The following is a 25,831-nucleotide window of genomic DNA, read 5'->3' as shown; positions in this document are numbered from 1 at the left end:
AAATGGTCTTGTCATTTTAGTTTTTTGAAGCTGATGAGCAGCACAAGCACGTGGAAGCAGAGTTGAGGAGTCGGCTGGCCACTCTGGAGACAGAAGCAGCCCAGCACCAAGCTGTGGTTGACGGTCTTACCCGGAAGTACATGGAAACCATTGAGAAGCTGCAGAACGACAAGGCTAAACTAGAAGTAAGCCCCATTGTGAGAGCAGACTAAAAATAGTTACAGCTTTTCTGTTAATTGTCTATGCACTTTGTAGACCACAGAGTTAGTCATTTCTGGTGAGACTGTTGCCTGGAGGGTCTTACTTAGTGTGCTCCTCCTATCTGTAGCCTGAGCCATCCGCTTTTCTTTTTCTTCTGAAATTCAGGTAAAATCTCAGACTCTAGAGAAGGAAGCCAAGGAATGTCGACTTCGAACGGAAGAATGGTATGTGGAAACTTGAATTCCAAGAGGGTTCTGCAGTGAGACTCAGAAGACTTCAGTTTTGGTTTAGGAGCTCCTCTGTCTTAACTGTTTTACATTTAAAAGGAGGAAGTGGGAGTAGGTAGTCTCCAGGGTCCTTTTCAATTCTCAGATATCTGGGGCCTTAAGAGTTCTAGAGTGGCCTGTGCATTAGTCCTCAGCCTGCAAGTGTTTGGGGCTGTGGCAGATGGTGTTCTGGAGCTCCTGCACTGAGGACTGGAGACTTTCTGTTTGAAACTACTCTAAACAGAAGGGGCCTCCAATGGTCCCAGGAAGGAAAACTGACTGATGATCACCATGCCAATCTTTTAATGGTACATTTTGAATAAAATGGAGGTTATGTGATCTAATTTGGAGATATATAAGTCTTAAAATCAAAATATTACTTAGACATGGTAAAGGTATATTCTAACATTTATTTGATAACATATTTTAGGTTTTAATAGGATCAATCAAGTGAATTTCTCAAACCAGTTTTGTTGCATTGGTAGAATTATATGCATGTTTTAGACGTGTACCTGTGTGCATAAAACTAATTACCAGCTTTTGAGCTCAAGGGGGAAAAGAAGGCTAATATATATACTAAAAAAAAAAGTCTGTAGTGATAGTAGGATGAATATTTATGTGTTGTAAAGAGAATATTTATGATTTTGAAGTAGCTCTAAGATTAATTTGAGCTTGGGGAAATACATGTAAGGTTGTCTAAGTTGCTGGGACTATGATAAATTTCTCCAAACTTCCACATCATTCTCCAGAAGTCCCTGGGACTTTGGAAGCCAAGCCAGCATTTTATCTTCATCTTCTAACAACTCTCTGCCAGGAGTATCCCAGATGTCAGGTGCAGTTCTCTGGAAGCCTACTACCAGCTGTTGAGGGAACAAAAAAAATGAAGATTCACTCGATTGAATGTGGCTTTGTATTTTTTTCTTGCAGTCAATTACAGTTAAAGAACCTTCATGAAGATTTGTCAGGTAGATTAGAGGAATCCTTATCAATCATCAATGAAAAAGTACCTTTTAACGATACAAGTAGGTATTATGTACAGTTTTCCATTATTTGTAACTTTGAACCTTTCTGTGGTAGGCAACTATTTAATTTCTAATCTGTTGGGCAAAAAATTTAATGGGCCCAACAGAGGATTGCTTTCTTTTTGTTCATTTGATCGGCTGTGGCAGTCATAATTAACAGGAAGATTTTAAATTGTCATATAACTACTTCAAAGCTGGTCTTCTTGGAAGAAGTCCAAATCCACATTTTTTGATGACATGTATTTAGCATTTACCAAGGTAAAAAAACAACCTTCACATAAAAAGTTGAATACTTGTACAAGAAAAATTGTTGTTTGAGGTGGGGGAAATGAGGCTTGGCAGTGGGAGTTAAATCTTCCCAAACTGATGTCTTACCCCTTGGTCAATCCCCAGCAATAGTTAGGAAGCTAGGTTGGTTAAGCCTTACTTCCTGTTTACCCTGAGAATGGTCTGGTAGTTACATTCCTAAGAACAACAAAAAAGAAGTTAAAAATATATTACTTTACATGTATAATAGGTGCCAAATTTGCAACCTTTAGATAAGAATTAAGTCAAAACTTCAAAAACAAAGAAAATATTTATTTAGATTTTGAAACTTATATTCAAATTGATGCACATTTCCTTTTTCTAAAATTACATGATTGAAATTAATATTTTACTCCCCCTAAATTTGTTTTAGGGAAGACCTAAAAAAAGAAAGAGGAAAAAAAAGAAAAACAATAGTTTTTTTTTTTTTTTGAGATGGAATTTTACTCTTGTTGCCCAGGCTGGGGTGCAGTGGTACTGTCTCTCTGCTCACTGCAGCTTCCTCCTCCCGGGTTCAAGTGATTCTCCCACCTTAGTCTCCCAAGTAGCTGGGATTACAGGCGCCCACCCCGACACCCGGCTAATTTTTGTATTTTTAGTAGAGACAGGGTTTCACCATGTTGGCTAGGCTGGTCTCAAACTCCTAACCTCAGGTGATGTACCTGCCTCAGCCTACCAAAGTGCTGGGATTACAGGTGTGAGCCACTGTGCCCAGCCAAAAAAATAGTAGTTTGATTTAAGATTAAAATCAACCCATGTCATCATTGTATAAAAAATTTAAATTCCCCTTTGAAAATAGCATGTGTTTCTAGCTTCTACATTAATGTAAATACTGCTGGATTCACTGAATTTGAAACCGTGGCATTGCATTTTCCCTTTAAGCCTTGTCTCAATTCATTAATCTTTAGGTTCTAAAAATTTCCTTCTGAATCTTGGATTTTCCTTCCTTTTCTAATACTAGTCGTCACCCTGTTTTAGGTCCCTTTCATGTCACATGTGGATTATTACTTTTAGTCCTGAAATATTTAGAGATCACTTGCTGAGTGCCTAGACAGTTTGGTATCATAGGGGATACAAAAATTTATAAGTCAAAATTTCTACCTTAAGGAATTTATAGCCTGGTAAGGCAGAGATAGATATAGAAATGTCAAAAATATAAACTAGACTGTGCCATAAAGAACCTCCCGGGGTTTCAGAGAAGGAGATATTACTGCTGGTGGCATGATGTGGGGAAGTCTTCCCAGAAAAAGGGTGCTTTGAGCTGGGTGGGTGTGTGAGCAGATTTTGTTGGGCGAAGATAAGGGTAAAATCCAAGGAAGTACATGTAGTATGGTATATAGAACAAAAGGTGTCAATCATGCCCTGAGGAGCAGTAATCAATTCAGTAGGACAGGAGGCTCAGGGTGTGAAGGATGTAGGGGCAAGGAAATGTAAGTTCTGAAAGGTACAGTGTGACTAGACCCTGGTGTTCTGGTCTAGGGACTGAGAACTTAATTCATAAGGCCATGGGGTTGTTGGAGACATTTTTGAGCCAGGGGACATCATGATGCTGTGTCTACTCACAACGTTAATCTGGCAACAGAGTGTAGATTACCTTGGAGTGGGATAAGGGAGTCAAAGACTATTGTGACGATAGTCCTGGCATGCTATTATGAAGGCTTAGCCTGGGTTGTTGGGGAGATGCAGAAGATCTTATGGAAGGAGAAGGAACAGATTGGTCTTTTCAAGGAGACAAGGGAGAAAGAGGCAGTGATTGGGAAGATGGTGATGCAGTTGACTGAAAGGAAAGAGGTAGACAGGAGCAGGTTTATGTGAGAGACAACGAGGTTAACTTTGTTGTTGTTTAATGTTCTGACACATGGGTTGATAATCTATCTAATTGTTGATGTATGCCTTTCTAAGTGAAAGACTAGACTTTGGGAGAGAAACTGATGTCAACATTGTTGGGCTGAAGGAGCCCTCGTGTTGGGATTGGTGGGTGCACAGTGCAGTCAGGCCTGTGCAGGGTCCTTGGCGAGTTCTCCATCCTAGTGATCAGGAGAAGGAGAGGAGCTGGAGAACGGAGTTGCAACCTGGTGGTATACATTGCATAGAGAGGTCAGAGGGTGATGCAGCAAGGAGACTGGGTTTGGTGACTGGATTTTGTGGCCTTGAGAGGATTAGTATCCTTTGCAAGGAGCACTTCTGTGCAGGGTTTAGGTGGACACCAGATTGCCAGCACATGAAGTTGAGGTGAATGGGTGCTCAGGAAACAAGCAGAGCAGTGCTGTTTTATGAGCAGTGGGATGAAGGAAATGAAGAAGGATGAGAGCCTGACAGATGGGGAAAGTAAAAGAAAAGGCTGCATGTGCTTGAGACAGGAGTCAGGGCAGAGAGTTAAGTGTGATGTAAGTAATAGAAGACACTCACTGTGGAGACAGAGTTAAATGAGCTGCAGCAAATGCTTTATTTGTAATGAGGAGATACTGAAGATGGAAACAGGGAGTGATTATGTGCTGAGATCCTAAGGGGAACAGAAGCAGCTGCTGTTAAGGGCCGGGGAGGACGGTTAGCTGAGGAAAGGATAGGCAAGCAGTAGACCAAGGTGGAGGGTGTGGAGTGTAAGAACTCTTGCTTTGGCTCTGTTCTTCTTGGCAGAGTAGGGAGAGGTCATCCTATCCATTGGGTAGCGGGGAGGAGAGGAGGAATGCTATTAGGAGCTTAGAACAGAAAAGGTTTGGGATAGATGTCATGGGAAATAAAATAGGCACATAGCAATGAAATTGTGGATTGCTGAGTAGAGTAGAAGCCCTCTGGAGTTAGACAGAGTAAATTGTAGTGGACCTTACTCGGGATTTGTGTTAGCAAAACTATTGTTGAAACAATGGACCAGGCTGGGAAGCAAAACAAGCAAGGCTGAAAGATGGCTGATAGAAGCATGCAGAGGTGTTGGTAGATGGGAGACCAAGCTAGGAGTGCAAAGCCCAGTGAGTAGCAATGAAGACATAAAAGAGAACATTCATAAATTGTCACAGGAATGTTCCAAATCACTTTTTGGCACTGGACTCATTTTGACTGAGAACCTGGGTAGAGGAGGGCAGGTTTGAGTGCTGAAGGGATGATAGAGGTAAGGAGAGATGCAGCTCATTAAGGAGGAGGTTGAGGAGGCATGGCTAGGTGTGAGGAAGCTGCCAGAGATTAGTGACAGACCAGGGTAGAGAGGAAGACTGAGAAAGACAGTGATGCCATCTGGGAAAGTTAGGATTGAGTCATTGGGATCCACAATGGCAGACAGTGATAGATTTTTCCAGTAGTGTAGCATCATGAAAACGGTGGTATTTTTGGCTGATTAGTGTGGGGGCTTTTTGTAGGGTTATTTTAGAAGGGAGAATGACTGAAAACAGCAAGAACATCATGAGCCTTTCTTAGTAGTCCTGATAAGCCCAAAGGCAGTATTTGAAATGATTTCTTAGAAATGGAAACAGGATTTGTTCGGGTTTCTTTAAGCCTGAAGTTAAAAAAAGATGGGAAGTATTACTTTATCTGAGGAACCACTGATTCTGTGTAAATTCCATTATTCTGTACTGTTGATCATTTTAAATTCTTATGTAAAGCTGATTTTGCTTCAGAGAATTCATTAGTTTTCAGTTAAATTGTTTTTTGGTATATGTGAGATGAGAGGCTTAATGTACATTTTTTTTCTTTTGTAGAATATAGTCAGTATAATGCTCTGAACGTTCCACTCCACAATAGGAGACACCAGGTAAAGGATCAAGTACATGTTTTTATTTGCAGTTATGTATACATCAGACTTTCCAGAAACAAGAATTAGTTGTTTGGGCCTCTGTATAGTGCATTCAGTCGTTGTGTGAAACTGTTGCCTTACATGTTTCTCATACATTTATTCAAATGTAGCTTGTTTTTTATTGCATTCATAAGTTACACAGATTTTTGCTGTCTCTCTTGTCTGATAACATTAGAACCAAATTATGAGATGCATTAATGTTTTGAGCCATACTTTTTTGTAGGTTGGTAGAACTTATACTTAAGTGGTCTGGGTTAAGTGCAGGAGGTGTATTTGCCAAAACCGGTGGCTTTCTAATTTACTTAGATAGAAATATTAAAATTCAAGTGGGAGCAGATGAATTTAAATTAAGGAATAATCACACTAGGATTCAAATGTTTTCTCCAGAACAGACTCAATAAAGTTCTTTTAGGATAATAATGTGATAGTTGACTTGGTGCATGTTTCATTTTAAAGCTGAAGATGCGAGATATTGCTGGGCAGGCCCTAGCTTTTGTTCAGGATCTGGTGACAGCTCTTCTGAACTTTCATACCTACACAGAACAGAGGATTCAGATTTTTCCTGTTGATTCTGCCATCGACACTATCTCTCCATTGAATCAGAAGGTGAGTTTAATTCAGAATACATTTTCTTTGCCCTGAGCAAAATAGGGAGATATTACTTGTTTTTAGACCACTTCTGTGCACCATCCAAGTACTGTAAAGGACATGGAAAAATAACAAAAGTCATAGTTTTTACTTTCAAGATAGAATCTGGCAAAAATGGAGAGTCTTAAGAAATTAAATACTAGGGAAGTGTTTTAGTCCATTTTTATGTTGCTGATAAAGACATACCAGAGACTGGGCAATTTACAAAAGAAAGAGGTGTATTAGGCTTAGAATTCCACATGGCTGGGGAGGCCTCACAGTCAAGTCAAGGAGGAGCAAGTCACATCTTACATGGATTGTGGCAGGCAAAAAGAGTGCTTGTGCAGGGAAACTCCCATTTTTAAAACCATCAAATCTCATTAGACCCATTTACTATCATGAGAGCAACACAGGAAAGACCCATCCCCATGATTCAGTAATCTCCCACGGGGTCCCTCCCACAACATGTGGGAATTATGGGAGCTAGAAGATGAGATTTGGATGGGGACACAGAGCCAAACCATATCAGGGAGGGTTTTTTTCTTTTTTTTTTTTATTGAGCCAGAGTCTTGCTCTGTCACCCAGGCTGGAGTGCAGTAGCGCAATCTTGGTTCACTGCAACCTCTGCCTCCTGGGCCCAAGCGATCCTCCCACCTCAGCTTCCCAAGTAGCTGGGACTACAGATGTCCACCACCACCCTGGAGTTTTGGTTTTTTTTTTTTTTTCTTTTTTTCATATTTGTAGTAGAGCCAGGTTTTCATCACGTTGGCCGGGCTGGTCTCGAACTCCTGACCTCAGGTGATCTGCCCACCTCAGCCTCCCAAAGTGTTGGGATTACAGGCATAAGCCACTGTGTCTGGTTCCTAGGGGAGGTTTTTAAAAAACTCAGTGTGAATGAGGGTTATGGCCAGTAAGTGGTATGAGATTACCAGGGAAAGGAGGTTACTGTAGGTGGTAAGGTCTGGGAAAGATGCTTTGGAGATTCGAATTGTCTTGAAAAATTAGCAGGTTTGGAATAGGAGGAGAGAAGTGGAATACACTCTTTCCCCCAGAAGAGAGAATGACATGAGCAAAATCGTGGAGGAGGAAAACATAGGGAGTGTGGCGGGTGGGGTGGGGGGTGGGGGGTGTTGGGAGTAAGGTGAGGCATGAGGAAGGAATAATGAACAAACTGCCTTGTCTGGAATGTGAAGTCCTCAGAAGGGGAGGAATGGGAAGTAAGATTGAAAGAGAAAACATGACTCCAGGTTCTGAAAGGCCCCTAAGAGCAGGCCAAGACGTAGACCTTCACTTTGTTTGCAGGATTGAGGCCTTTGTAGCTTTTTGATCAGGGGATGACATAATGAAAACTGCCATTTTATTGTTGGAAAATTAATTTGCTGGCCTTTCTCTCCCTGATTGTACTCACAGTGTAACTTTCATCGTGGGACATGTTGAGCAAAACAACCTGTATGGTGTAGTTGACTTTTTCCTTCCTGCTGAGTTATGGAGTGGGAGGCAAACTGCTTATCCAGTTGAGCTTGGGGGGCACTTTCAGGGTTAATGAGGCTCAGACAGGGTTTAAATGTCACTTCCTTCAGTCCATGTGCTTTTTTTGGGTCATTAGATTTTGCTCTTTTCTTTCCTTTTTTTTCTCCCCTGCTAATCCTAAAAAACAATTTAAGCTAGTTTACAAAATTTAAACTGAAAAGGATAAAATAAATCTTAGTGAGTATATTAGCTATGTATTACTATGTGATAAAGTACCCTAAGACTTAGTAGTTTAAAACAACAAACATTTACTATCTCACAGTTGCTGCGGGTCCAGATGGAGGAGCTAGTTCGCTGGCTCATGATCTCTCATAAGGTTTCAGTCAGGATGTCACTGGAGCTAGGGGATTTGCATCCCAGGTGGCCCACTCACGTGCTGGTGAGTTAGTGCTAGTTGTTGGCTGGGAACCTCAGTTTCTTATTGCCTGGACCTTGCCATAAGGCTCTTTGAGTGTCCTCATGAATGGCAGCTAACATTTCTCGTAGTGAGCGGTCTAAGAGAGAGCAAGGTAGAAGCCCCAGTGCCTTTTATGGTATAGCCTAGGTAGTCACACATCATCCTTCTGCAGTATCGTATTGGTCGCATGGATCAGACCAACCTTGAAACAATGTGAAAGGGTAGTACACAAAACCAGAAATACTAGGAGGTGGGGACAATTGAGACCATCTTAGAAGCTGGCTCTCACAGGGTGGAAATTAAGGGAAATTGCTATCGATGTGTGCTCTAAGTGCCTTGTGATGTGGCAGTCTGAAATATGAGTCATAACGCTTCCTACATAACCTGATTCTTGTTCCCTACTTCTTTTGTGCATCATGCAGTATTTTCAGGGTTTGAATAGTGTTTATGCCCGTGGATCCCCTATGTGCCTATTAGTGCAGCAAAGACTTGGACTCAGGAGTCAGACTTCCTGGGTTCCAAGTCCAGTTCTGCCACTTTCTCAGTTATGTCCCCTTGGGAAATATACCCTCTGCACTTCAGTTTTCTCATCTTTAAAATGGGAGATATATCTACCTCACAGGTAAGCATATCTGAGGATTAAATAAGATAATACATGTAAAGCACTAAAAACAGTGCTTGGCATATAGTAAGCACCCAATAACGATTAGCTCTTAGGATCATCATCGTTATGCCCTACACACAGGAAGCCCTCAGTAGGTGCTTGGCTTTCATCAATTTTGGTCTGACTCTACACTATTGAAGTTTGTAAAAATTAAACATAGGGCCTTTGAAATACTCTTTAATATCACTGTGGGAAAAAGCTTTCAGAAGACCTGGATAGGGAAGACAGTACTGCAACATTTTAATGTAGTCATGCTTTCTTTTATACTTCCTGTAATGTTAAAAAAATACTTTCTGACCGGGCATGGTAATCGTAGTACTTTGGGAGGCTGAGGCGGGTGGATCGCTTGACCTCGGAGTTCAAGACCAGCCTGGAAAACAGGTTGCAGTGAGCCAAGATTGCGCCACTGCACTTCAGCTTGGGGGACAGAGTAAGATTCTGTCTCCAAAAACAGAAAAAAAAAGGTTTTTATGTCATTTTGATAATTACATTCTTGGAATTTGTTAACCCCAAATACTATATACAATAAAAATAAGCTGTCCTCACTAGGCTTGTTTTTTAAAAATTAGATATATAACACAAAAACTTTTGTCATACAGTCTTTTTTTTTTTCTTTTTAAACTGGAAACCCCCTATGGAGAAGCAGGTGTTCAGGGAAGCTGACCTGTTGGTTCTAGGTTCTAATGCAATATCCCCTCCCTATTTCCTCTGATGCCTACTTTTTAATTGTGTCACCCCTCTTCTAGTTCCTCAATTTAGAATGGGATAGGGACTTGTGGGTATCATCTGGGACTATTAGAGTGGAACATATATGTTTGGCTTTTAAGCCAAATTTCAAAAAAAAAGTTTTTAAGCCAAAATTCCAAAAAAAAAAGTTTCCAAAACTTGAGCACAGGAGTTCAAGGCTACAGTGAGCTGTTAACAGGTTTATAATGTATGTTTATTATTCGGTGGGTCCATTTAGAAATATGTTGATGTTTGTTATTTTCTAATGATTTAATTCGCATTTCTTTCCCTCCTATTTAGTTCTCACAATACCTTCATGAAAATGCATCCTATGTCCGCCCTCTTGAGGAAGGAATGCTTCATTTATTTGAAAGTATCACTGAGGATACTGTGACTGTCTTGGTAATTTTCTTCTTGCTTTGCTTCTGGAACAGTGGGAGCTCCTCTTTGTCCATTAGCACTTTTAACTTTGAAATTATTTTTCTTTTCCAGGAGACAACTGTGAAACTGAAAACTTTTTCAGAACATTTAACCTCCTACATATGTTTTCTTAGGAAGATTCTTCCCTATCAGTTAAAAAGGTAGTTACCCCTGGAGGCCAGTGAATGTGGGTAGTTGCGGGTGTAACCTGATCTGGGCTGGTGTCAGTAAAATAGTAACTTGTGCCTCTTGGGATTTGCCAGACTTTTCTTCTCCACACCCAATTTGGACTTTGGTGAAAAAGGAAAAGCATGGTTGAGCAGCATGAACTTAAATTTAAGGAAGTTGAATTGTAGTCTGTCAGTTATGGATTTTCAGTTGCTCTGTACTGTGGTTACCATTGTTATCCCTTTGCAGTTAACATCTAGATGGGTGTTAATAATAGTTTCCTTCTACGTTAGGATCTATACATTTTAGGTTGCTTTGAAATGGTATATTTTCTTATTTTTATTATTAGTGACTTGTTATAAACTAAAAACCTTATCTACTCTAGCCCTTAGAGGATACGTCATTTAGTAACCTTTGATATTCTACCTTAAATTTCCAAAAAGGCAGTGAAAATAATATATATTACTGGAAATTTGATAATATTGCTTGTAAGTTTTGATACTTTTGGTTTAAAAATACCAAGACAGCTATTTCATTTAAATTTTTTCATTCTAAAATTTAGCCTCTTTTTAAAAAAATCAAGCCTAGGCATGGTGGCTCACACCTGTAATCCCAATACTTTGGGAGGCTGAACTGGGTAGATCACCTGAGGTCAGGAGTTCGAGATCAGCCTTGCCAGTATGGTGAAACCCCGTCTACTAAAAATACAAAAATTATCTGGGCATTTTGGCACATGCCTATAGTCCCAGCTACTTGGCAGGCTAAGGCAGGAGAATCACTTGAACCTGGAGGCGAAGGTTGCAGTGAGCTGATATTGAGTCATTGTACTCCAGCCTAGGTACCAGAATGAGACTTCATCTCAAAAACAAACAAACAAAAATCAAAGAACAATATAACTGGAACGTAAGAGAAAGAATATTTTACAGTAAAAATAAGGTTTAGAAAATAAATAGGTTGGCTGGGCATGGTGGCTCATGCCTGTAGTCCCAACACTTTAGGAGGCCAAAATAAGTAGATCCCCTGAGGTCAGGAGTTTGAGATCAGCCTTGCCAACATGGTGAAACCCTGTATCTATTAAAAGTACAAAAATTAACTGGGCGTGGTAGCACACGCCTGTGGTCCCAGCTACTCAGGAGGTGTGAGGCAGAAGAATACCTTGAACTTGGGAGGCTAAGGTTGCAGTGAGCCAAGGTCACATCACTGCACTCCAGCATGGGCAGCAGAGTTAGACTCTGTCTCAAAAAAAAAAAAAAAAAAATAGGTTTGTTACAGATACTGAATATAGGCCAGGCATGGTGACCCATGCCTATAATCTGAATACCTTATGAAGTAGAGGAAGGAAGGCACTTGAGGCCAGGAATTTGAGAACAGCCTGGGCACTATAGGGAGACCTGTCCCTACTGAAAATAGAAAGAAAACTTGCTGGAGGTGGTGGCATATGCCTGTAGTTCCAGCTACTTAGGAGGCTGAGATGGAAGAATTGCTTGAGCCCAGGAGTTCAAGGCTGCAGTGAGCTGTTACTTCAGCCTAGGTGATAGAATCCCTGTCTCTTAAAAAAAAAAAAGGAAAAGAAAATATATAAGTAATTATAGTTCATAAAACTAAAGTAGTAAGTTTAGTGTTTCAAAAATATGAAATTTTATTATTAAAAAATTTACACACACACACACAATAAAAAATAAAAAATAAATTTATTATTTTTTTTGACACGGAGTCCTGCAGCACTGTCGCCTGGGCTGGAATGCAATGGCAGGATCTCGGCTCACTGCAACCTCCATCTCCAGGGTTCACACGATTCTGCCTCAGCCTCTCAAGTAGCTGGGATTACAGGTGTATACCAACACCCGGCTAATTTTTTGTATTTTTAGCAGAGATGGGATTTCACAATATGAGCCAGACTGGTCTCTAACTTCTGACCTTGTGATCCACCTGCCTGGGCTTCTTAAAGTGTTGGGATTACAGGTGTGAGCCACCACCATGCCTTGCTCAAAGAAATTAATATATATTGAGAGACATCTTTCCGAATTCTAACCTAACAAGGCATTTCAGTAACCAAATTCTGTGATTTGTGCGTATGATAGGATTTTGGGAATCAGAGAATTATGGTTTAAACTAATGATTATGAACTAATAGTTTTATTTTAGATCCCTCAATGTTATAGTTCAGTATAACTAAAGAGTTTTTGAAAGTCAACTCTAGAATTTAACATTAAAGTTGAATATAACTTTGATTTGGCTTTATGTTTAAGAAGAATTCGTTTAAGAACCATTGCAAAAACATTTACTATTTGAAAAAGATTATGAATTTTATCTTGCTTCATTTTTCCCATGATTATTTTTTAAAACACTGGATGTATTATTTCATAAGCCAAGTTTTCTACTTTCAGAATATTTTGTCCCATATGCTTTCAGCCCTGCTTCATGAGTTATTCATGTTTTTTGGCAATTTTGGCAGCATTGGTTTAAATGCTACTTTATAGCCAGCCAAGGTGGCTCATGGCTGTAATCCCAGCACTCTGGGATGCTGAGGTGGGTGGATCATGAGGTCAAGGGATCAAGACCATCCTGGCCAACGTGGTGAAACCCCGTTTCTACTAAAAATACAAAGATTAGCTGGGCATGGTGGCGTGTGCCTTTAGTCCCAGCTACTCATGAGGCTGAGGCAGGAGAATCCCTTGAACCCGAGAGGTGAAGGTTGCAGTGAGCTGAGGTCATGCCACTGCATTCCAGCCTGGTGACAGAGTGAGACTCCATCTCAAAAAAAAAAAAAAAAAAAAGCCACTATAATTGACAAGATGACCTGTTGTTGAGTAGTAAATGGGCTTAGAGTGGAATGAAGCTGTCTGCCCTAAATAAAGTAGAAGAGAAGTTACAAGGGAGAGGGGATGGATACGACTTTGATTCCTATGCTACCTTTTCTGGCTTTGTATAAAAACCTCTTTTTTTTTTTTTGCTTGATTACCTCCACATTTTAAAATGAATAGTTAAGACACTATTATGTTTTTTAAAAAGCCTTATAAGTTTTCCCACATAACTGTTTAAAAATGGTAAATGCATTTTATGAACATTAAGCATTTGCTTTTAAATTTGAGCCTCTAGATTGTAAATCTGTTTGGCTTTATTTTGGTCAGGCACAGGGATTCACACCTGTAATCCCAGCACTTTGGGAAGCCAATGTGGGCGGATCATCTGAGGTCAGGAGTTCGAGACCAGCCTGGCCAACATGGCAAAACCCCGACTCTACTGTGAAAATACAAAAATTAGCTGGGCGTGGTGGTGGGTGCCTGTAATCCCAGCTACTCAGGAAGCTGAGGCATGAGAATGGCTTGAACCTGGGAAGTGGAGGTTGCAGTGAGCCGAGATTATGCCACTGCACTCCAACCTGGCAACAGAGTGAGACTCTATCTCAAAAACAAGACAAAACAAAAATTAAAAATACTTTAATGTTTTGTGCTACTCTCAGGATAGATAATGAACATGTGTCTTTATCTGTTATTCCATTGAATCCTATCTTATTCCACTGGTATTTGCAGCAAACAGTGTATGTATCATTATGTAAAAAAAATGGAGCCATACAAATGAGATCAAATTCCTTTTTCTGCAGTATCTCTCCTTGGATGTAGTTATTTGAGAATTTAGTTGGCTGCTAATAGCTAATTGAAAATTGTTTGGGATGCTCACTTCTTAAAAATCTGCCTATTCCTAGTTTAGAAGAAGAATGTGAATCCTCTCTTTGCACATCTGCTTTAAGAGCCAGGAATCTAGAGCTGTCCCAGGACATGAAAAAAATGACAGCTGTGTTTGAGAAGCTGCAGACTTACATAGCTCTTCTTGCCTTGCCAAGTAAGTACGTTTATTGCTCATGGGTCAATTTCAAGGACTTAAGAGTAAAAGAAGCCAGAAAAGAGAGGTGGTTTAGCTAAGTAGAGTGAGAGGAGCATAGGATCTGGCGTCAGGAAAACTTGAATTCAAATTCTCTAGCCCCTTATACATTTATGACCTTGGACAAAACTCTTGGCCTGTCTGGACTTCTGGTTTCCCATGTATACAATGGAGTTAAATGTTGTGATTATTGAGTTAAATGAAGAATGTACAGACAGGGGAGGTGACTCACATCTGTCATCCCGTGTTGGGATGGCTGAGGTGGGATGATTGCTTGAGGTCAGGAGTTTGAGACCAGCCTGGGCAACCCAGGGAGACCCCATCTCTGCAAAAAATTTTAAAAAGTGGGAGGATCACTTCAGCCAAGGAGGTAAAGGCTGCAGTCAGCAGTGATCACACCACTGCACTCCAGCCTGAGTGACAAAGCAACACTCTGTTTCTGAAATAAATAATAAAAATAAAGTATGTAAAATATCAGGCATTGGACATGTGTTAAATATTAATTCCCTTCCTTTCCTTCCTGTTTTTGTATGGAAAGAAACAAATCAAAAGAATTTGTAGCAGCTTTCCAACAAATAGCATAGGGGAGCTTTAGTAGTAAAAAAATGCCATTTGAAGGCCGGGCGCGGTGGCTCAAGCCTGTAATCCCAGCACTTTGGGAGGCTGAGACAGGTGGATCACGAGGTCGAGAGATCGAGACCATCCTGGTCAACATGGTGAAACCCAGTCTCTACTAAAAATACAAAAAATTAGCTGGGCATGGTAGTGCGTGCCTGTAATCCCAGCTACTCGGGAGGCTGAGGCAGGAGAATTGCCTGAACCCAGGAGGCGGAGGTTGCGGTGAGCAGAGATCGCGCCATTGCACTCCAGCCTGGGTAACAAGAACGAAACTCCGTCTCGGGGGGGAAAAAAAGGAAAATGCCATTTGTTCCCCTTTGGCCTAACTTGAAAAACAGTATTTTTGGGCAACTGAATGGACTTCAGTTTAAATGACATTTTAAAGAGTGCCATAATTTTTCTGGTACTGTGATTTTTTTAAAACAGCATTATTGTGATATAATTTACATACTCTACATGTATTAGTTTAAAGTTTAGAATTCAGTGGGTTTTAGTGTATTCACAGGGATGTGCAAGTCACTACAGTCAATTTTGGAATGTTTTTTATCACCTAAAGAAGAAACCCTCTGCGTTTTAGCTATCACCTCTCCCCCCTATTCTCCTGTTCTACCCCTCTCTAGCCCTTAAGCACTAGTAATTTACATTCTGTCTATATATTTGCCAATTCTACCCATTTCGTATAAAAGGAATAGTATAATATGTGGTCTTTTCTGACTTCTTTCACTTAGTGTCGTGCTTTTAAGATTCGTAAAAGTTGCAGCATGTATCAGTACTTAATTCCTTTTTTTTGCAGAATAATATTCCATTTTATGAATATATCCATTTTACTTATCCATTTGTCATATATGGACATTTGGGTTGTTTCTACCTTTTGGCTATTACAAGTAGTGATGCTGTTGGCAGTCATGTACAGGTTTCTTTGTGGACATCTTTTTTCATTTCTTTGGAGTATATAACTAGGAATGGAATTGCTGGGTCCTGTGGCAACTCTGCTTAACTGTTTGAGGAGCTGCTGGAGTGTTTTCCAAAGTGCTGTACCATTTCACATTCCTACCAGCAGTATGTGAGGGTTCCAATTTCTCCACATCCTCTTCAGCGATTATTATTATTTGTTTCTTATTTGTTTCTTTTTATTTTAGTGGGTATTAAGTGGTATTCATTGTGGTTTTGACTTGCATTTCCCTAATGGTTAGTGATGTCGACTATCTTTTCATGTGCTTATTGGCCATTTGCATATCTTCTTTGGAGAAATGTTTATTAAGATCCTTTCTCCATTTTTCAGTTAGGTTGTCTATCATTGAATTTTAAGAGTTCTTCACGTGTTATAGATACAAGTCCCTTATTGGATGTATGATTTGCAATATTTTCTTCCATTTTATAGGTTGTCTTCTAACTTTCTTGATAGTGTCCTTTGAGGAACAAAAGTATAAAGTATTTAATTTTAATGAAGTCCAATTGCCCATTTTTGTTTTTGTTGCTGATGGTTTTGATGTCATAGCTAAGAATCCACTGTTGGCCAGGTGTGGTGGCTCATGCCTGTAATCACAGCACTTTGGGAGCCCGAGGCAGGTAGATCATCTATAGTCAGGAGTTCAAGACCAGCCTGGCTAACATGGTGAAACCCTGTTTCTATTAAAAATACAAAAAAAAAAAAATTAGCTAGGCATGGTGGCACACGCCTGTAATCCCAGCTACTCGGGAAGCTGGGGGCAGAAGAATTGCTTGAACCTGAGAGGTGGTTGCCGTGAGCTGAGATGGTGCCATTGCACTCCAGCTTGAGCAACAAGAACGAAACTCTGTCTCAAAAAAAAAAAAACAAAAAAAAACCGCTGGCAAATCTGAGGTTATGAAGACTTACTCCTGTGTTTTCTTCTAAGACTTATAGTTTAACTCTTACACTTAGGTTTATGATTGCTTTGAGTTAATTTAATTTTATTTTTTCTTGAGATGGAGTCTTGTTCTGTCACCAGGCTGGAGTGCAGTGGCACGATCTCGGCTCACTGCAACCTCCACTGAACCCAGGTTCAAGCAATTCTCCTACCTCAGCCTCCCGAGTAGCTGAGACTACAGGCGTGTGCCATCACACCTGGCTAATTTTTGCATTTTTACTAGAGATGGGGTTTCACCGTATTAGGCAGGATGATCTCTATCTCCTGACCTCATGATCCACCTGCCTCTGCATCCCAAAGTGCTGGGATTGTAGGCATGAGCCCCCATGCCCGGCCCAATTTTTATTTTTTTTAGACAGAGTTTTACTCTGTCACCCAGGCTGGAGTGCAATGGCATGATCTCAGCTCACTGCAACCTCCACCTCGTGGATTCAAGCAATTCTCCAGCTTCAGCCTCCTGAGTGACTCAGACTACAGGCATGTGCCAATGTGCTTGGCTAATTTTTGCATTTTTAGTAGAGATGGGGGTCTCACCACGTTGACCAGGCTGGTCTCAAACTCCTAACCTCAGGTGATCCGTCTGCCTCGGCCTCCCAAAGTGCTGGGATTACAGGTGTAAGCCACCATGCCCAGCCTCATTTTGAGTTAATTTTTGTATATGGTGGAAGGTTAGGGTACAACTTCATCTTTTGCCTGTGGCTGTTTGGTTGTCCCAGCACCATTTGTTGAAAAGCCTATTCTTATCGAATGGTCTGCGTACCCTTGTGGAGAATCAGTTGACTGTAGAGGTATGGATTTATTTCTGGACTCTCAGATCTGTTTCATTGATCTGTTCTACACCAGTACCATTAATATCTTGATGATTGTTGCTTTATAGCAAACTTTGAGATCAGAAAGTGTAAGACCTCCTACTTTGTTCTTCTTTTTCAAGATTGTTTTGGTTATTTGAGGTCCCTTACAATCCTGTATGAATTTTAGAATCATCTTGAATTGATTTCTACAAAGAAGTCAGTTGGGATTCTGATAGGGATTGCATTGAACTTGTAGATCATTTTGGGGAGGGTCGTGGGTTGAATTGTGTCCCCCAATATAATATGGGAGGTTAACTTTCAGTACCCATATGTATGATCTCATGTGGAAATAGGATCTCTGCAGATGTCATCAAATTAAGGTGAGGTCATACTGGATTAAGGAGAGTACTAAATCCAATGAATGAGATACTTTTAAGGAGAGAGAGATTTGGAGACAGAGACACAAGGGCGAAGGTCATATGAAGACAGACACAGGGATTGGAGTTATGCTGCCACAGCCAAGTAACACGTAGGGCCAGCAGAAACTGGAAGAGGCAGGAAATAATTCTCCCTTCGGACCTTTGGAGAGAGTGTGACCCTGACAACAGCTTGATTTTGGACTTCTGGCCTCTAGAACTGTGAGAGAATAAATTTCTGTTGTTTTAAGCCACCTTGTTGGTGGTACTTCGTTACAGCAGCCCTAGGAAATTAATACAGGGAATATTGCCATCTAAGCTTAAGTTATCTGATTCATGAACATAGTGTGTTTTTCCATTTATGTAGCTCTTTAATTTCTTTAAACACATCTTCTAGTTTTCGGCATATACGTTTTGTGCCATGATGTTGCTTCTCTTGGGGATGTACACAGTCACCCTGGTATGACGATGGAGACAAGGCTCTCCTTCATCTCCTTTCCTGATTATATCCTGGTTTAAGCTCCACTGAATGCTGATTGATTGCTCTCATTTTCAAAATGCCATGGGGCATAAATTGTCTACTCAGGGAATCAATTCAGTTTGGGCTCTTTCACAGGTATAGTTATAAACCTAGTGTATATCTAGCAGATACAGTTTGTTGAGGTTAGTGTTTGAGTTTCATTCTGACCCCGGGAGGGCTCTTCTTAGCCATTTGTTTCTGGTTCTCTCTGGTGAACAAGCTAGCCTACAGTTTAACTTACATTTCTAATAAATCTACCAATTTTTTCTTCATTGCTTTCACTACAGCTATAAGTTTTTAGAGTATACCCTTAGGCTTGAACTTTTCCACACTCTGTTACACATTAAATCAATTCCTTAAGAAGAGATTCAGAGCTCTTGTTTGAAAGCTGGCTTATCTCCTGGACCAAATCTCTGGGGGCTGGGGACAGTGGCCATACTTTTCTCTAAGTGATACCCCCTTGTTAGAAACTGAGCAGTTAGTGGAGGGGGAGGGTAGAGCAACAGCCCCAGATCTCCCTGGTCTACCTCTTTCAGTGTGGAACTCCTCCTGTTGATGAGCTGGGGCAAGGGTGAGCAGGACCCCACTTTGCTTCACAGCATCATGCCCAAGGTAGAGCCTCCATCCTAGGAGTAGGGGCTGAGTGTAAGAAGGGAATGTTTCCCACTGTCCACACTTGCCCAGATCTTAGCTTCAACAACAGGTGGCTGGGGGCAAGAGGAGAAATCCATACCTCTCTGGGAGTTGGGAGAGAGAAAGTCCTGTGTTCTTGGCTATACCTATTGGGAATGGAGTTTCTGTCTCCCTGAGCTGGTGGAGGGAGGTGGTGATTCTTGGTTTAAATACCATAGACCCTCAGTGTTCTTACTGAGCTGTTAAGAGATTTTCTTGAGTAAATCATGTGCTGTGTTGCCCTTAGAACCATTTTCAGAGACTTTAAGTGATTGTCCTTTTTGTAAATTTTACCGGTTTTATGTAGAGCAAGCAGGTCCATAGAGCTCCTCATGCTGACATGGCAGAAGTAGAACTCTGTGATATTTGGGTAAGAGTGTTTTAGCGATGTTTAGCAAATAATGTGTAGGAAATGAAGAAAAAATGAAAAATCTGTTATGTAATAACAAGGTAAAAATTCACGGAGACTTTCATTTTACAAAGAATCATGACAGACTTAATCCTGCTTAACAACTTAATTTTGTTTCGCAACCATTAAAAAATATTTGTGGACATAGGAGATTCAAATCAGTTAAATGTGTTTGTGTTTATCACTATTATGTCTGAATGTGTCTGCCAAGATTTTAAGAGCCATTATTTCTAACACATTACAAGCAGGCTTCATTCTCTATCTTCCCAAAAGTAGAGGATACAAGTGGACAGTCCATTTTTCAGGAAAATGCTTAGATTTGTGATTTTGATTTCCTAGGTACAGAGCCAGATGGACTGCTTCGGACAAACTACAGCTCTGTCTTAACAAATGTTGGTGCTGCGCTGCATGGATTTCATGACGTTATGAAAGGTGAGCTTGAAAAAAAACATAAGCTTAAAACCTTTGCCCCACTTTCTTCGATCTGCCTGAATAAGATTTAAGCAAACACTGCCAAGGGTAACAGACCCCAGATAAAGGCTTAGTAGCATTTGGCTTATGTTGAGTGCACAGCTCACTGCCTTCTGCTTTTCCCATCTGCTTTATTTCTGGAGGTAAACAAAGTACTGAAGAGAAATCCTTGCGTACAGTCCTTTAATCACAAATACATTACACTGACTTCAGGCAGGTGCGTGAATTGTACAAAACCAGACATGCTATTCAGAGGCCTTTAGCAAAATATGTTGTATTTCTTAGACCCCAAGCACAAAAGAATTGAGGAAACTAAGGCTTCAAGTCCCCAGAAAGAATACACTAACTTTCCACCATCCTGTGCATTTTAATGTTTTAAATGTCTTTTTAAAATCTGTCTTGTTGGGCATAGCCTTAAGAAATGAAAGTCTGATTTTACACTTTGGTAAGCTTCCAATTGCTTCTGTATTCCTAAGAATATAGTCTGAAAGGCAGAGGGGAACTTTTTAAAGCACTTCATATGCTTCTTAGTGTGTGACTCTGAGTCCTGACTAATCTAAACTTTGCAATTGCTTCTGGGTTTTTTTCTCTTTCTTTTCCTTTTAGAGACTATTAGAGTAGGGAAAGGAGGGGAAGGAGAGAGGAGCAGGAGCAATTACTAAGGACTACTGGAAACAGTTCAGGTGTCTAGATGATTCATTGTGTTTAGTTAACAGTGACTAATTACTAATTGCACAGAGAATAATTTTTAACAACTTAAAACTGCGTTTCAGAACATGGATAAGAGGAATATATGGGGGGCACCTAATCTATGGCACGGGGATTCATTCTTAATCTCAGCAGTATTACCCAACATCAGTTTACCATTCAATCTAGAGTATGGGCCTTTCTGTGGCTTGTATTCAATTATAAGGAACGTTATTTTATTTTATCTTATCTTTTTGAGACTGAGTTTCACTTTGTCACCCAGGCTGGAGTGTAGTGGTGCGATCTTGGCTCACTGCAACCTTCACCTCCTAGGTTCAAGTGATTCTCCTCTCTCAGCCTGCTGAGTAGCTGGGTTTACAGGTGCACACCACCATGCCCAACTAATTTTTGTATTTTTAGTAGAGACGGGATTTCGCCATGTTGGCCAGGCTGGTCTTGAACTCCTGACCCCAGGTGATCCATCTGCCTTAGCCTCCCAAAGTGTTGGGACTACAGGCGTGAGCCACTGTGCCTGGACCCAATTATAAGGAACTTTGAAAGTTCCTGTACTTACAGAATTGGGCTTGGATAGGCAGTATGGGTAGCAGTTAACAATATTCAGCTCCAGTCCTGCAGAACTTAGTTTGATTCATAGAAAACCCAAGAGATGGTGCTTTTTTCCTGTGTAGCTTTTGGTTTGAGGAGCTAAGATTTAGTCATAGTCCTCTGTTCCAGAACTTTACTTAACCTAGAACCAGGCCATTGAAACCACAAGTACCTCTGTATCTACAAGTTTTTTAGTTTCATTTTAAAATTTTTCCTCTGCTGGCTGGGCACAGTAGCTCATGCCTATAATCCCAGCATTTTGGGAGGCCAAGTGGGAAGATCACTTGAGCCCAGGACTTTGAGACTAGCTTGGGAAAAATAGGGAGACTCCATCTCTACAAAATGAAACAATAAAATAAAAAAAAAATAATAAATTTTCCCATGCTAATAGAGGATGAGCATCCTTAATATGGAAATCTGAAATCCACAATTCTTCAAAATCTGAAGCTTTTCAAGTACCATCATGACACCACAAGAGGAAAACGCCACATTTGTCCTCACATGACATGATAAAGTTGCAGTCAAAACTTAGTTTCATGCACAAAATTATTAAAAATTTTGTACAAAATTACCTACAGGCTATATTTATATGGTATATATGAAACATAAATGAATTTCGTATTTAGACTTGGATCCCGTCTTCAAGATATCTTCTATGTATGTGCAAATATTCCAAAATCTGAAGAAATCTGAAGTTCAAAACACTGCTGGGCCTAAGCCTTTTGGATAAGGGATTCTTTTTTTTTTGAGATGGAGTCTCACTCTGTCGCCCAGGCTGGAGTACAGTGGCACGATCTCAGCTCACTGCAACCTCTTCCATCCTGGGTTCAAGTGATTCTCCTGCCTTAGCCTCCCGAGTAGCTGGGATTACAGGCATGTGCCAACACACCAAGCTAATTTTTGTATTTTTAGTAGAGACGGGGTTTCACCCTGTTAGTCAGGATGGTCTGGATCTCCTGACCTCGTGATCTGCCTGCCTCAGCCTCCCAAAGTGCTGGGATTACAGGTGTGAGCCACCGTGCCCAGCCCAGATAAGGGATTCTTTTTTTTTTTTTTTTGAGACAGAGACTTGCTCTGTTGCCAGGCTGGAGCGCAGTGGCACAGTCTCGGCTCACTGCAACCTCCACCTCCTGGGTTCAAGCAATTCTTCCGCCTCAGCCTCCCAATTAGCTGGGACTACAGGCACGTGCCAAATGCCCGGCTAATTTTTGTATTTTTAATAGAGACAGGGTTTCACCATGTTGGCCAGGATGGTCTTGATCTCTTGACCTCGTGATCCACTCGCCTCGGCCTCCCAAAGCGCTGGGATTACAGGTATGAGCCACCATGCCCGACCAGGGATTTTTTTTTTTTTTTTTTTTTTTTTTTTAATGAATGAGAGGTTTTTATGTTGCCCAGGTTGGCCTTGAACTCATAGCCTCACCTTCTCAAGTGCCAGGACAACTGGCCCGAGCCACCACGGCTCCCTAAAATTTTTTTTTTTTTACAGGGATTCTTTTTTTTTGAGACGGAGTTTCGCTGTTGTTACCCAGACTGGAGTGCAATGGCACTATCTCTTGAGCCACCGTGCCCGGCCTACAGGGATTCTTAATCTATGGGTTGATAGATTGGTCTCAGGGTAAACAGGAATTTATAAAAATGTGTATCTTGGAGCGGTGGCTCACGCCTATAATCCCAGCACTTTGGGAGGCTGAGGCGGGTGGATCACGAGGTCAAGAGATTGAGACCATCCTGGTCAACATGGTGAAACCCCGTCTCTACTAAAAATACAAAAAATTAGCTGGGCATGGTGGTGCATGCCTGTAATCCCAGCTACTCGGGAAGCTGAGGCAGGAGAATTGCCTGAACCCAGGAGGCGGAGGTTGCAGTGAGCCGAGATCGCGCCATTGCACTCCAGCCTGGGTAACAAGAGCGAAACTCGGTCTCAAAAAAAAAAAAAAAAAATTAAAAGAAAAAAATAAACATAAATACTTTTTTTTTAATGATTCCCACTTTATTCTAAAGTGACTATAGTATAATCTGTAGTTCTAGTTATGAAAATATATAGACCAGTGTTTCCCAAACTTTAGTATATATACACATCATCAGAAGACTTTCTTTTCCCTCAACTTTTATTTTAAGTTCAGGGGTAGGCCAGGCGCGGTGGCTCACACCTATAATCCCAGCACTTTGGGAGGCCGAGGCACGAGGTCAAGAGATCGAGCCCATCTTGGTCAACAAGGTGAAACACCATCTCTACTAAAAATACAAAAATTAGCTGGGCATGGTGGCACGTGCCTGTAGTCCCAGCTACTCGTGAGGCTGAGGCAGGAGAATTGCTTGAACCCAGGAGGTGGAGCACCATTGCACTCCAGCTTGGGTAACAAGAGCGAAACACCGTCTCAAAAAAAAAAAAAAAAGTTCAGGGGTAAATGTGCAGGATGTGTAGGTTTGTTACATAGTTAAATGTGTGCCATGGTGATTAGCTGCACAGATCATCCCATCACCTAGATATTAAGCCCAGCATCCATTTGCTGTTCTTCCTGATGCTCTCCCTCCTCCCATCCTCCACCCTCCATCAGGACCCAGTGTGTCTTGTTCCCGGCATTCTCATCATTCAGTTCCCATTTACAAGTGAGAACATGCAGTATTGATTTTCTGTTCCTGTGTTAGTTTGCTGAGGATAATGGCTTCTGTCTCCATCCATGTCCCTGCAAAGGACTTGATCTCGTTCCTTTTTAAGGCTGCATGGTATTTCCATGGTGCATATGTACCACATTTTCTTAAAAATAAAGATACTCTTTTTTTTTTTTGAGACAAGGTCTCACTCTGTCACCCAGGCTGGAGCACAATAGTTCAATCTTGGCTCACTGCAACTTCTGCATCCCAGGTTCAAGCAATTCCCCTGCCTCAACCTCCTAAGTAGTTAGGACTACAGGTGTACTCCACCATGCCAGCTAATTTTTTTTGTATTTTTAGTGGAGTCGGGTTTTGCCATATTGGCCAGGCTGGTCTCGAACTCCTGACCTCAAGTGATCTTCCCGCCTCAGCCTGTCAAAGTGCTGGGATTACAAGCATGAGCCACTGCACCCAGCCCAATGTCATTTTTCTATGAGAGTTTAAAAAAAAAAAAAAATCCTAAAATTCACAGGAAACCAAAAAAGGGTTTCTGTTTTGCAGCCACCCAAGACCATGCTTCTGTCTGTAAGTTCCTCCTAATAAAGCATCCTATGCCGACAAACTAGATTCATTTGCCTCCTGCTTTGGTTTCTCGGCTCCCTCAGCATTTAGGGGTTGCATTGCAAATACAGCCTTTTCAAGGAACCTATTCTAAGTTGGCCTGAATAGCCCAAGCAGACAGCACAAAGAATACAGCTAGAAGCATCACATTCGGACTTGTTCTGCTTTATAAATTCATTTAGCAAAGTAGTGCACATAGTATTTTACCCTTCTCTACCCTCTTCCTTGTAAAATACAGTGAGAAACAGAACAAAGTACACATCGTTCCAACCCAAAGTGCTGGGATTACAGGCGTGAGCCACCATGCCTGGCCAACAGTATCTTTATTTTAAATGCTAATCTACCATGTAACTTCTGACTAACCCTGAATCTGGGAATACCTCCAAAATGTCAATTTAATTGATTACTTTTTCTTATTTTTTATTTTTTTTAATTTCTTTTTTATAGAGGTGGGGTCTTTCTATGTTTCCTAGTCTGGTCTCAAACTCCTGGGCTCAAGTGATCCTTCTGCCTTGGTTTCCCAAAGTGCTGGGATTACAAGCATGAACTACCATGCCCAGCCTAATGTATTACTCTTTATATAGTAATACCTGTTCACTGTAAGATTTCTTCAAAACAACCTTTGACGCTATAACAAAAATTGTAGGCTATGACTTCTGTAGCCGCCCACACATTCCTTCCAGAACACGCATACTTTTTCCCCAAGATAGAAGCCCTGCATTTCAGGGGTTGCCATGCAGAGATCTGTTTTGCAGCCACCCAAGACCATGCTTCTGTCTGCAAGTTCTTCCTAAGAAAGCATCCTATGCCAACAAACTGGATTCTTCTGCCTCCTTTGATTACTCGGCTCCCTCAGCATTTAGGGGTTGTGCTGCAAATACAGCCTTTTCAAGGAACATGTTTAATGAGAATTGTCTGATCTTTGGTCTCAGAGGTCTATAAGTTGGGTAGACTCATAGGAAACATAAAAGGAAAAATAAATCTGTGGTCTAAGTCACATGATTCTTTTGTACATTTTGGAGTTAAAATTTAATGTCAAGAAACACTCTAAATAATTTAAATGTTTGTACTAAAAGAATAAACATTTATTTATTTATTTATTGTGAGACTGAGTCTTGCTCTGTTGCCCAGGCTGGACTGCAGTGGCATGGTCTTGGCTCACTGCAACCTCCCACTCCTGGGTTCGAGCAATTTTCATGCCTCAGGCACTCGAGCAGCTGGGATTACAGGCACATAGCCACCACACCCAGTCATTTTTGTATTTTTAGTAGAGACATTACATGTTTGCCATGTTGGCCAGGCTGCTCTTGAACTCCTGGCCTCCAGTGGTCCACCCACATCGGTCTCCCAAAGTGCTGGATTACGGGCATAAGCCACTGCTTCCAGCCAAGAGTAAACATTTTGATTTCGAGAATGACTATAATCAAGCTACAATAGCATTGTTCTTAGTATTGTAGTTTTTTCATGAGTACCTTAATAACTTACCATCAACCAAGATTGCCACCCAACCAAATTGTATTATAACATTGGATATTTCCAAT

General features: G+C 40.9%; 1 protein-coding gene across 10 annotated transcripts in view; it reads left to right on the top strand.

The window, feature by feature from the left end:
- The window catches only part of PPP1R21 (protein phosphatase 1 regulatory subunit 21), an 81,000-nt gene that overhangs the window by 18,383 nt on the left and 36,786 nt on the right, over positions 1 to 25,831 (top strand). For all 10 annotated transcript variants that reach the window (XM_017964340.4, XM_002757768.6, XM_078349394.1 and 7 more), the window contains 9 exons: positions 21 to 185; positions 367 to 425; positions 1,395 to 1,489; positions 5,485 to 5,537; positions 6,036 to 6,185; positions 9,824 to 9,925; positions 10,016 to 10,104; positions 13,817 to 13,953; positions 19,647 to 19,739. In XM_017964340.4, coding sequence (XP_017819829.1) covers positions 21 to 185; positions 367 to 425; positions 1,395 to 1,489; positions 5,485 to 5,537; positions 6,036 to 6,185; positions 9,824 to 9,925; positions 10,016 to 10,104; positions 13,817 to 13,953; positions 19,647 to 19,739 — 943 coding nt within the window. The remainder of the gene's footprint in view (positions 1 to 20; positions 186 to 366; positions 426 to 1,394; positions 1,490 to 5,484; positions 5,538 to 6,035; positions 6,186 to 9,823; positions 9,926 to 10,015; positions 10,105 to 13,816; positions 13,954 to 19,646; positions 19,740 to 25,831) is intronic.

The sequence above is a fragment of the Callithrix jacchus genome, chromosome 14, assembly GCF_049354715.1.
Source record: "Callithrix jacchus isolate 240 chromosome 14, calJac240_pri, whole genome shotgun sequence".
Classification (NCBI taxonomy): domain Eukaryota; kingdom Metazoa; phylum Chordata; class Mammalia; order Primates; family Cebidae; genus Callithrix; species Callithrix jacchus.
The sequence above is the reverse complement of the archived record's forward strand: the minus strand, read 5'-3'. Positions and strand labels throughout refer to the sequence as shown.